Genomic DNA, 12,485 nt, shown 5'->3' with positions numbered 1-12,485 from the left:
CGAAGTTCGTTTTAAGGAGGGAAGACTGTAATACTCGTATTTATAAGTCTTGGGGTACTCTATCGAGTAGCCCTTACTCTGTCGAGTAAGGGCAAGTTGCGAAATAAAATAGTTTCGACTGTTGGGTACTCGATCGAGTAGTGGGGTACTCGATCGAGTAGGGGGGTACTCGATCGAGTACCTTGGGTACTCGATCGAGTGTCCGGTTTTACGGGGGAGTTTTCTCGGGTTTTGTTAATTACGCGATTAAGGTATTTAAACCAATTCGTCTTTGTTCTAAATCACTTTTTACAAAACCTAAAACCTGTTTAAGAGAGAAAGCAACTAGTTCTTCTTCCTAATCGCGTTCTTGACAATTCCGGAGTTGGACGGTCGGTTTGCATCGTAGTTTGTGTCGTTGGATTCCTTGCGTCGAGGGTAAGCTTTTAATGTAATTTATATAATGTTTTGTTAAGATTAGTGAAACCCTAATTTAGGAATTGGGGGTTTTTATGAATAGTAATTGAATAGTAGTATCTATGTGTTGTATGGTAGGAGGAGAGTTCATAGAAGAGGCGTTTTGAGACAGTTTGAGATACCGTCTGCGTGTTGTGCTATCCGGTAGGATTTCTACTCAAAGTATTAGTCCCATAATGGGATATTGGTGATGTCTTTGTAGTTAGTTGATTGATATGATGATTGTAATTGTAATTGTGATTGTGATTGTGGTTGTGTTTGTGATGGTTCTCGAGATGCGTTCTCGGCTGAGTGGGGTCACTTGCGGGAGTGATATCACGCCCTAGTTTCGCCCTTCGTGGAACCCGCCACGAAAGGGGATGTGCACATTAATGGGACGGGGTTATCGCTCGTACGATGAGCGGGGCTTAGGTGGGAACGCTGCGGTCCCCATCGATGTGGTGGGTCCAGTGGACGGTCGTATTGAGACGATGGGAGTTGGTGGTGTGTGTGTGTGTGTGATGACAGTTCATTGTCTGTTTATCTTATTGTTGATATATGTATTGAATTGTGTGATTAATCGACCCGTTTAAATGTTTTAAAAACTGGTGATCCATTCGGGGTGGTGAGCGATTATTGAGCGGAGTGTGATATGACGCGTATGGGATAGTGGAGGATGAGTCATCACGTGGCGGTTAGAAGTCTTCCATTTGTGTTAGACGAAGTCTAGTAGCTTTGATAGTTTTAGCTGTAGACCGTATGAGAACCTTGTAATTCCTTTTATTAGTTTTGGTTTGAACATGTAATCACTTAATCTATAATTACTTTAAAAGCACGTTTCTTTATTGTCTTATGATATTCAGTACCTCGGGCAACCGAGATGGTAGTATCCTTATACCTGAGTGGTCCTGGTAAGGCACTTGGAGTATGGGGGTGTTACACCCCACCCTTGGTTTGGTTTTGGTCTTGTTTTGTTTGTGTGTTTTGGTCCTTGTCCGGGTGCGTCGCTGTTTGTCGTTGTCGATTTGGGTTTGATATGGTGATCCCCCCATTCCCCCCACCTATCGTCCCATTTCCTTTTCTTTTGTTTCTGTCAGTGTCGTTCCGGTTGTTTGCTTTGTTTGCATGTTGGGCGGTGGTCCGGGGAGGTGTCGTTGGTGAATCGGGTTTGCATGCATGCGTGTCCTTGACTCCTTGGTGTAAGTCAGTTGAGGTTTGTGTCTTTGGAACTTAAGCTGTGGGAGATCCTGTTTTGGTTCGTGTGGATGCTTATGGTGTTGGGTCCTTTTCTGGTCTTCTTGGTGGTTGTCGGATCAGGTTGGTGTGTCTTCATGATTGATGTGAATTTCTTTGTTTGAGATGTGCGGGGTAGGGTGAAGTCGAGGTTTGGCAATGTTGTTGGTTGGCCTGGACGCGGTGGTCTTCACCTCCGTCTAATGTTTGCTCTTGGTTTCGTTTGCTTTTTAATTTTTCAAATAATAACCTCCTATAGGTTTATCTTACTAGTTCCTTTATGGATTTTCGGGGTGTCCTGTCCTCTTATCCATGGGGTGTCATTCCGATTAATTTACTTTTGGTCATAATAAGTCTCATTTATGAGACTCTAGTGGAAGATTTATGTCTTGTATGGGTTGGATTCGTCACAAGACTATGCTTTGTAGCAATTATGGACAGAAGATTGGTTGTCGGGCGTCTTTTGATATGGTCTTTGTACACTCTGTATGTTTTGGTTCATCGCCGGGTGTGTGACTGTAGAGTTCCATCACCAAGGTGTAGGAGTTCATTCTCCATCGGATGTAGGCCGTTGCAATAATGGTCTATAATCCACCTTTCCTTTCTACGCTCTTGTGGCGTAAGTACACCTAGTCCTTGCCTCTCCTCAACTCACATGTGTCGATGGCATTCCGAAGATGCTAGCTGTGTGCAAGATGTTGACAACGATGACTGCAACTTCTATTTCGTACTCCACCAACCTGCTTTTTCTATCCGACATTATCTTTCTTTAGTGTTAGTTGTTAGATCCGTTGTGAAGTTAAATTACGAATGTATTAAGAGCTTAGTATGCTCTAACATTATGTAATTGCTTCTTCTCTTACTGTCAAAAAAAAAAAAAAAAAAAAAAAAAAAAAAAAATTGACAACGTTATGTCAAATCTAAAGTTAAATTGAATTATCTTAAACGAATCCAAGTTCCGTGATTTTTCCAAATATAAAATGTTAAGACTATCAATAGTAAATGAATAAGTAATGAACAAACAAGAAAATGAAAAGAATCTCGAAACAATTCGACTACTTACAAAGCACTTTGAACCATCCTACATGCTCCAAAGATTGAGGTAAACTTCACAAAAATAATTGTATGTGATCGTTTTATGATGCGACGAATAAAAAGTAATCACTTTATAATAAACTGTGATCATTTTATATTAGAATGTAAAATGATCACTTTTTAACATAAAATGATTATTGTAAAGTGATCACTTTTTAAATGGTTGAACCATTAGACCTGACAAACGGGTTAATCGGGTCAGGTTCGGGTCAAGTCAACTTCGAACCGAGTCATTTCAGGTCTGTAGATTTCGAGTTGGGTCGGGTCGGGTCGGGTTAATTCGGGTTCGGTTCGTTTTCGGGTCATTTATTATCAAGTTATTTGTAGATATTAATCGGTTAACATTCAGATGGGGTTATTCGGGAGCGGGTCAAGTTCGGGCCTTAAGTCCGGATGTCGGGTCGGGTTATTCGAATCAAGTCACTTTTTTACCAATCTACTTTCAAATCACCTCAAAAAAATTAGACATAAGTGTCCAACAGAAGCCCTTATTCTATAATATGATTTGTGAAGGTAGATACATAGAATTAAGCACAAGTGAAAAGAAAGAGGGAACACACGCGAAGATAGATAGGGCATGGAATGAAGAGCATGAGTTGAAACATCGAATCCAAGAAGAAAGAGTGTGTAAAAAAGTATACAAAACCAAGAACAGTGTCTTCATAGTTGCAGACATTTTATACATCAAATTAAAAAAAAGCTAACTTCTCCAAACAACTACTCCCAAACACAATACACCAATTCCAACCAATATTCTTTTACTAATTAATCCTTTTTCATTGAATATTGTGCCCTTTTTTTATTTTACCCATCCTTTACTATTTCTATAACCTTTGCTCAAAACAATACACTAGCTTACAAAAGTTATCACTTCTTCCCACTAATTATTTAGATACATAATTTTACTCCTTTCTATTTATCACTATTATTAAACTAATTTGTTATCGGAGTCGTAATCAGTGTAGGATCTTAGAAGGGTTGAATCGATGTTGGTCCCCCTAATTTGTCACCAAACATTTAACTCCGACACCCTAATTTTTTATATATTATAATTAAATTTATCGATAGGTGATAATTCAAATCCTGACTTATTGAGTAATCTCGATCACTAAACTCGAATATTTTCTGTAACACGAGTATTTTCGAATTGAAATGAATATGTAATACTCCGTAAATTATAATTATAGGAATTTGTAAGATAATTGAAATAATCAGTTTATATTATTAATATAAAAAAGAGATATTTATACAGAATAACACATTATATAATAGAAAACCCTAGGTCCAGAATATTCCTATGAGAAACTTTATGATCAAAACAATATTCTCTTAATATACTTACAAACTCTTTTCCTATAATATTATTTCTCCAATATATCAGTATCAGTCTCCCACATATATAAGGTACTCCGTAAACCCTAAATTATAAAGAAAAAACTTCGTAGCACCACCGTATACATACATGTGAGACGATGACATTGATAATCAACACGAGCTATCTGATTTTGCATGAAGGAAAATGAGATGGTGGCACTGCTGAGAATTACAAGCATCGACTCCGCTCCTTTACTTATACTCTATCATTTAAAAAGGTGATACCGAAACTAAATACCATCGGAAGAAAATCTCTCCTCCCATAAATAAGCTCCTCCCCCTCGAAGACCCATACTCCTTTACACATAGTAGACCACAACTACAAAGTTTAAAACAATCTCACTACTCCCAAAGCCATCAAATTCATTCGTGTAATATTAGTACAACACTAATTAAACTACTAAAACAATTGTATTCTTTCAAAAGATAGTTCAACCACGCTTAAACCCATATGCATGATATCCCACATTCCCAAACCCCAACACTCCCCACGCACATGCACTCTTTTTTCTCCATTTCCCAAACCCTTTAACACTCTTACCTTAATCATCATCTCCACCTTCTTCTTCTTCATTCCTTTCCTATACCTTTCTTATACGCCGCTGTAGGAAAATAAGGACATACCTTTCTTAATACTCGACCGTTACAACTTTCAACTATTATTACACAAAAATGATCACAATATTAGATTTTTACCATGTAATGACGGCCATGGTGCCGCTTTACGTAGCCATGATCCTAGCGTACGGTTCGGTCAAATGGTGGAAAATCTTTAGTCCGGACCAATGTTCCGGGATTAACCGGTTCGTCGCGCTTTTCGCGGTTCCGCTTCTTTCGTTTCATTTTATATCTTCAAATAATCCGTATAAGATGAACCTTAAGTTTATTTTAGCGGATACGCTTCAGAAAGTGATTGTGTTGGTCGTGTTAGCTATTTGGAGCCGCGTTAGTAAACGCGGCTCGCTTGAGTGGACGATAACGTTGTTTTCGTTATCGACTTTACCGAATACGCTAGTTATGGGTATTCCTTTGTTGAAAGGAATGTATGGGGATTTTTCCGGGAGTTTAATGGTGCAAATTGTTGTATTACAATGTATTATTTGGTATACTCTTATGTTATTTATGTTTGAGTATCGAGCGGCAAGGACTCTCATCTCTGAACAATTTCCTGGAACGGCGGGGTCCATCGTGTCTATCCACGTGGACTCGGACGTTGTCTCGTTAGACGGTCGGATGCCGTTAGAGACCGAAGCGGAAATCAAAGAAGACGGGAAATTACATGTGACCGTACGTAGGTCGAACGCCTCGAGATCAGATATTTTCTCGAGGCGTTCTCATGGATTTTCGTCCAATACACCCCGTCCGTCTAATTTGACGAATGCAGAGATTTATTCTCTGCAGTCGTCACGAAACCCGACCCCTCGTGGGTCGAGTTTCAATCACACTGACTTTTATTCAATGGTTGGTGGTGGTGGTGGAAGGAACTCTAATTTCGGGGCCGGGGATGTGTACGAGTTGGGCCTCACTAAATCACGAGGCCCAACTCCCCGACCCTCTAATTTCGAGGAGGATATCACAGGTGGGAACAGTAATAGTAATAATAATAGTAATAATGTGGTCAGGACAACGACTAAGTATCCTGCGGCTTATCCAACCCCGAACCCTGGAATGTTTTCGCCTAGTAAAAAAGACGGAGGTATTAGTAATAGTAATAGTAATAACGCGAAAAAAGGCGGATCGAATTTGCAAAAGGGAGGAGAAGAAGTAGGTAAAGATGTTCATATGTTTGTTTGGAGTTCAAGTAATTCCCCTGTTTCTGATGTGTTTGGTGGACATGATTATGGTGTTTCTGATCAAGCTATTAAGGAAGTTCGTATGAATGTTTCTCCTGGTAAAGGTATGATTTTTATTTGTTCATATGTCACTGCTTTCTCCGTCTCAATCATTTATTTACCATTGATTAAAATTTTAAATACCTGGACTATATATTGTGATTGCTGAAAAGTTTGATGTTTTAATGTATTGTATCATCAATAATATCCTTCCATAAAACATGAATTAAATAATTAATTTTTAAATTATGTTTGATAAATTCAAACTTATAATCTCTTTGTCTCAATTGATTTTTTTACGTTTTTATTCATTTAATTTACGAGAAATACTTTAATTAAACGTAAAGAAATCGCTATTCATTTGTAAGTACTATTAGTGAGTTTTGGTATCACGCTTTCACATAAAACACGTATAAATGATGTTGAATATCACCCGATAGGCCGATACCATCCTAGCTTGTGCAATAGGGTTTTCAAAAATCAAATTTACTTCCTTTTTTTTAAAAAATGAATAGTTCTAGTTTAAGACAATCCGTTTTTAAGTTAAGATCTCTTACAACCTTCTTTTTACATTTACCTTATTTTAATCGGCTATGATTGTCGTTTTTTCATAATGAGAATATAATATTAAAATAATAGTAAGCGTGGAGAATGATAATGATTTCATGTTGATGAATGTAGTGGAAGGTGGAAGAGATATGCAAGAAGAGTATTTGGAAAGAGATGAATTTAGCTTTGGAAATAGAGGAATAGATGGAGAAATGAAAGAACATCATCATAATCATGGTAACGGTGGTGGTGATAAAGCTGATGATGGAAGACCTAAAGCATTGCCTCCTGCTAGTGTCATGACAAGACTTATACTCATCATGGTTTGGAGGAAACTTATCAGAAATCCAAATACTTATTCTAGCTTGATTGGTCTCATTTGGTCTTTGGTCTCTTTCAGGTACACTCTCGTTTTCTTATGTAAAACGATTTTATATCTTACAAAACTATCACTATATCAGTCTACTGATGAGGTCTTAACCTAATAGTTAAGATGAAGCTATCGTGATAATAGATAACGTGTTGGAAATTTTTTGTTCAATATAGTGTACTGTCTTATATCGGTCTTTTGTAATAGTTTATACAAAGTGTATATCGGAGTGTAATGATAACACCAATAAATAAGTTGTATAAACTATTAAAAAATCTCTATGCAAAACATAACGGTCTTAAGTGAGATTCTATGGTTGTCACTTAATTTTGCTTGGTTCATTAAGTCATTATTTCTATTCGTTAATTTCAGACAAACGAATGTTACTTAAATAGTACCACCAAGAGTTTTACAAATTGTAGAAAAAAGTCAATCTGAAACACCGATTAGTTACATACGAGTATTTATTACTCTATCTAAGAGCTATTATTAATCTTAATTGGAATAATTATGATGGTTGAGGCCCAACTAATATAATTATTCCTATTAAATCTCTTTGTATTGTTTATAACCGTCTTAATTTTAAGACATTTCACAGAGTGCCAACCTTTTTTTAGTTTCACATTTATTTTAATTGAGTGTGAGTCATTTTGAACGTAGACGATCTTAGTTTAAAATTGACACTTTTACATATGTAGCTCACAATTTGATTGGATTTTACTTAATTTCTGTTGAAGAATGTAGATGTGTCAACAAAAGATTATTAACATAGATGTCTACATCAACTGATCAAAGTAATCGTAGTACTTTGCATGATATTCTCTGTCTTAAAAGATTCTTTCTTCGTCCTAAAGTTATTGTTTTTAACTTAATATTTTATCACTTTTTATTCTAATTTTTAAAACTCTTTTTTTGCTCCAATATTACTAGTTGATTTTTACGTTTTTTGAGATAACAATTTGACTCCATTTTTTGCGTTTTTATTTGTTGAAAATATAATTTTCTGAAAATTTGTTTTGTAGAGTATTATGTATGGAGAACAAATTTTTCAATATATTTAAACTTAAGGTTTTATAATTTTAATCACAAAAGGCAATTGATTGATTTTAAAAAAATCAACAGTTGTGTCCTCGTTATCATCTTTAAAGTACAAAACTACGTAATTAACTACACAAGTACACAGTTGTGCTCCCTATGTCATTCTTTACTTGATTTACTTGCAAATTTGTTTTCGTACTTCACTTATAGTTTCTTCCCTTTACGATTTTCTTCATGTATGTTATTTATCTATAAGAAAAAATAAAAAATAACTAATTTTCTTTCATGAGCACAAACTGAGTCCGACCAAACTAATATCCGACTCGGTTCGTTTTCACCCCTACTCGAAACTAATAATCATCATGAATAAGACTAACTCAACACTACGTATAGCCTTTAGTGCAAACTTATGATATTCAATCTAAGTTAGATCCAATAATAAAATAACAATTGTGGTAATGTGACTAGCTCAACTTTATTTCGTGCTATACCATATTTATTTAGATAAATGTATAAAGTAAATTACAAAATGGGTTTTGTTTTTTAGCTGAAATACTTGTATCTTTGTGTCTTTTAGGTGGCATTTAGAGATGCCGGCCATTATCGCAAAGTCCATCTCAATTCTGTCGGACGCAGGTCTTGGCATGGCCATGTTCAGTCTTGGTCAGTATCTTTCTCAATCTCTCCATTTTTTATCGGTAACTATTGCATGAGACGGTTTTATATCGTGAGAACTGAAATGTTTCTGTTATGTAAAAAACAACTTATATATTAACACTAAATGGATTATTTTTAAATAAAAATGGGACTCTATTAAGGTGTGAGACCGTTTTATTTCATAATTTATTTATTTATTTATTTTTTTATTTTTTTATTTTCATGCTACTTTATTGAGCACTTTTGTGAGCACATGCATCTCTCTTACTTTTTTACTAAAATTGTTTACAAAAAGGTGTTGAGTAGCAAGCATTAGACAAGTGATTAAGCATTAGTGTTAATATGTCATCTAATGACAATTTGTCAAGCAAGTGCTATATAGTGCTTGTCATTATATTTCATGTGCTTTATTCATGTCAAGAAACTAGTACTTTATATCTTTCAAATATAAGTATTTCATAACTTGAAAGGGTCATTTAGGCTAATGGGTTCATACCCTATAAATCAAAATCTAAATATTTAATATTTAGATTATAATCTAGATAATTTTAATATTTTATAGCACTCACTACTCCATTTTTTTTATAGTTTAAATGTAATCATAACCTGACATTCAATATAATCTAGACTGTTAGTTATCTTGAATTTGTGATATGTAATTAGACAAGGTGACGGGTTAATTGTACATAATTCTGACTTTTTTAATAAAAATGTTTTAAACTAGAAAAAATTAGTGATAAAACTATACAAAAGTGTTAGGAGTATAAGGTACGAGCTAGACTCAAGTACTCAACCAATTATCCTGGTAAATAGAGCGGTTTACCTAGTGTACATAGTTTGTACTTTGTAGGTTATCACGTTTATATATACTTGAAAATTTACGTAGTACACATCTTAGCAATTGCAGATTCTCTCGTTATTCAAAATAATCGAAACATAAAAAAGAGATTAAGAAAGTTAGATGAGTATGATGCTAAATGCAAAATAATGGTCATGGTGCAATAGTAGTGAAAATATCTTGGTGTATTTTTTATAAGAAAATAGGAAAATGATGACAAGTTGAGCAATGATGTCGGGGGACTAATAGTGGTGGTGATGATGAAAGATCAGAGAAACATGTCTGCCTTTCTGACATAAAGGAATGTTATTCATTACCCAATTTTTATGTGGGCATGCTTCTTTTATTCTATTTTTATCATTTTTTCTACTCCCTCCTATTCCAGATAATCGTCCCATTATTCATTTCCGTCTAGTCGGGTAACTGTCTCATTGTCTATTTTTGGTAAGTGTTGTGTGGTCCAAATTCAATTCCATTTCCGTCTATTCACATAACTGTCCCATTGTCTGTTTTGTGTGGTCTAAACTCACTTTCTTAATTCTTGTGCCATTTTCACAATGGGACGGTTATGTAGAATAGGAGGGAGTATATTTTTATTTTTATACTTACATTTTCTGATTTAAAGTAGTATACCCTGCATTAAAGTTCAAAAGTATAATCCTCAAGTCATTTTCCACTCCTTCATCACCAAATTAAATACTCCCTCCATTCAACTCCACAAGGCTCTTTTCTTTTATCACGTTTGCCAACGCGTGTTTTACGCGGTAAATATCGTTAGCTACGTATTTGCAAAAATTATAAAAATTAGATATTTTTAATGTACTCGTAAAGATGAATCAAATAAGATCTCACACGAATATATTTTCACTTACGTATTGAGAGAAAATTAATAGTGAACGCTCACTTGTGAATAGTGCGTAAAATAGAAAAGGGCCATGTGGAGTTGAATGGAGGGAGTATACTCCTATTCCTTAAAAATTCTACACTACTACTTTAAAAAAAATTCTTTAATTTGTCAATTAATTCAGTATTAATTCTATTTTAACACAGAATCGATGCATGTTGTTCTTTGAAACGTCATTTCGTATAAAGTGTTTTATTAAGTTAAGACGACCTGACTAGTGACTCCAATATATAAGAGTCATTGAAAAATGTTGTTAGGACAAAGGATTTGTCGTTGTGATCGATGATGAGTCTTCTATTGTATTTCAGATCTTAAAATACACTTATCAATTTGTATAAATCTTAACCAATTACGATCCTTTTCATTTCCTAAAAGAAATAGAGAGATATTTTCTATCAACGGTATAGATTTCATTTCATAGTGATCCAACAATTTAGGTTTTATCAAGGAAAATGATAGGGAAAATAAAGTGAAATGAGAAAAATAATATAAAATTGTATTGCGAGAAGATAGACTCTCCATTGCTTTTAAGAAATGAAGATAATCCCAACTCAACTTTAATTGCCTAGGTTAGAGTACTATGTTCTCGTTTCGTTCCGGAATCATTAGTCTTTTATCGACTGTTATATTATCATTAAATGAGGTGCATAAAACAGAGGCTAAAAGTCATATATGTACATTTTATGACGGAGTTAGATGATTATATATGTGATAATTATGATAATAGTCCTGAATACAAATGATGATAAACAAACAGGGTTATTTATGGCATTACAACCAAGGATAATAGCATGTGGGAATTCGGTAGCAGCATTTTCAATGGCAGTGAGATTTGTAACAGGACCAGCTGTTATGGCTGCTGCTTCTATTGTTGTTGGCCTTCGCGGTCCTCTTTTGCATGTTGCTATTGTCCAGGTCCCTTTTTTCAACTTCACTTTTAATTACTTTTCGTACACCCATATTATTATTATTGTATTAAGAGAGCTTCAATCCATATTATTGTTGTTACACAAAATCTCATTATAGACGGCACATATCCGTCTATAATCAAAGACGGGCCAAATACAATACCACATTTCTAATAGGACAAACAACAAGTGGGGTGGTGGGGGCAAAAAATGTCACCACTTTCAAGCTATTTGACCCGTCTTTAGCTATAGACGGATATATCCGTCTATAACAAGACTAGCTATTGTTGTTAGGCCGGAAAATTTGCAGCTTTCTTATTTTTAGTATAAATCAAACCCCTTATAATTTTATCTTATCTCGCCTTTAAATAACATAAATCTAAATATAAACCGAATCTGGTTGAATAGTATCTACTCAAGGCTGTCTAATATATGGCCGTCTCTTTATCGGACCAGCTGTTGCTTTACGACAGGAAAAAACGGACCTAATATAAGGCATCAAACAACCTTAACTAGTAAAGAGTGGTTATTACGTTAAGAATGTGATTTCATATTTATGTCGTCTCAAACATTAATGTTATTTTTATTCTTGCTTAATATATTGAAACAGGCTGCATTACCACAAGGAATTGTCCCATTTGTATTTTCCAAGGAATATAATGTGCACCCTGACATTCTCAGCACAGGGTAAGCATTTATATCATATAATTACGTTACTCATTACGTCTCAATTATTTGTCTATCTTTGATGTTAATCATTGCTTAATATTTTCACGAATTTATGCAGGGTGATTTTTGGGATGCTAATTGCGCTACCGATAACACTTGTCTACTACATTTTACTTGGACTGTAAGCTGTTTTTTCTTGAAGAAATAATGCCGATAATTTATGGCATTGAAGTAAAGTTGTCGTGAGAATGAAGCAGATACATGAATAGGGCCAGTGGTAAGACGGAAAAAAAAAGGAAAGTGTTATGGATCTCGGAATTTGTTTTCTTAGAAAAGAATTTGTAAAATGATGTTTGTAGCCAATTTATTAATAGAAGTGTGTGACGATAAGTTCAGTTTATATCTTTTATCTTCATAATACATGATTGTCGATATAGATGATCAATCCAAGCATTGCGCCTTTGTAGTCCATGGTTTTTTTTCAAATACTCATATTCTTGTTTTAGGCGCATTACACAAGAATTTTGTAAAACAGATCCCTAATTGATAAATTGAATGTCAGGCTATAGGACGGTTCTATAAA

General features: G+C 34.8%; 1 protein-coding gene across 1 annotated transcript; it reads left to right on the top strand.

Annotated features, from left to right (window-relative positions):
• Nucleotides 1-4,428: 4,428 nt before the first annotated feature.
• On the top strand, nucleotides 4,429-12,317 carry LOC141595527 (putative auxin efflux carrier component 1c). Its single transcript, XM_074415493.1, has 6 exons — nucleotides 4,429-6,034; nucleotides 6,651-6,918; nucleotides 8,504-8,589; nucleotides 11,083-11,240; nucleotides 11,844-11,920; nucleotides 12,021-12,317. The coding sequence occupies exons 1-6, from the start codon at nucleotides 4,810-4,812 to the stop codon at nucleotides 12,085-12,087; spliced, it is 1,881 nt and encodes a 626-aa protein (XP_074271594.1). The 5' UTR covers nucleotides 4,429-4,809; the 3' UTR covers nucleotides 12,088-12,317.
• The last annotated feature ends 168 nt before the right edge of the window (nucleotides 12,318-12,485 follow it).

Source organism: Silene latifolia, chromosome 1 (genome assembly GCF_048544455.1).
Source record: "Silene latifolia isolate original U9 population chromosome 1, ASM4854445v1, whole genome shotgun sequence".
In the NCBI taxonomy this organism is placed as follows: domain Eukaryota; kingdom Viridiplantae; phylum Streptophyta; class Magnoliopsida; order Caryophyllales; family Caryophyllaceae; genus Silene; species Silene latifolia.
Note: the sequence above shows the minus strand (reverse complement) of the source record. Positions and strands in the feature narration are given on the sequence as shown.

Bases quoted from the DNA above. Each gene is read 5' to 3' on its own strand.
- LOC141595527 (XM_074415493.1), top strand. From the start codon at position 4,810: ATGATCACAATATTAGATTTTTACCATGTAATGACGGCCATGGTGCCG. The intron at 6,035-6,650 runs GTATGATTTTTA...TGATGAATGTAG, and splicing joins GAATGTTTCTCCTGGTAAAG to TGGAAGGTGGAAGAGATATG. The intron at 8,590-11,082 runs GTCAGTATCTTT...ATAAACAAACAG, and splicing joins CATGGCCATGTTCAGTCTTG to GGTTATTTATGGCATTACAA.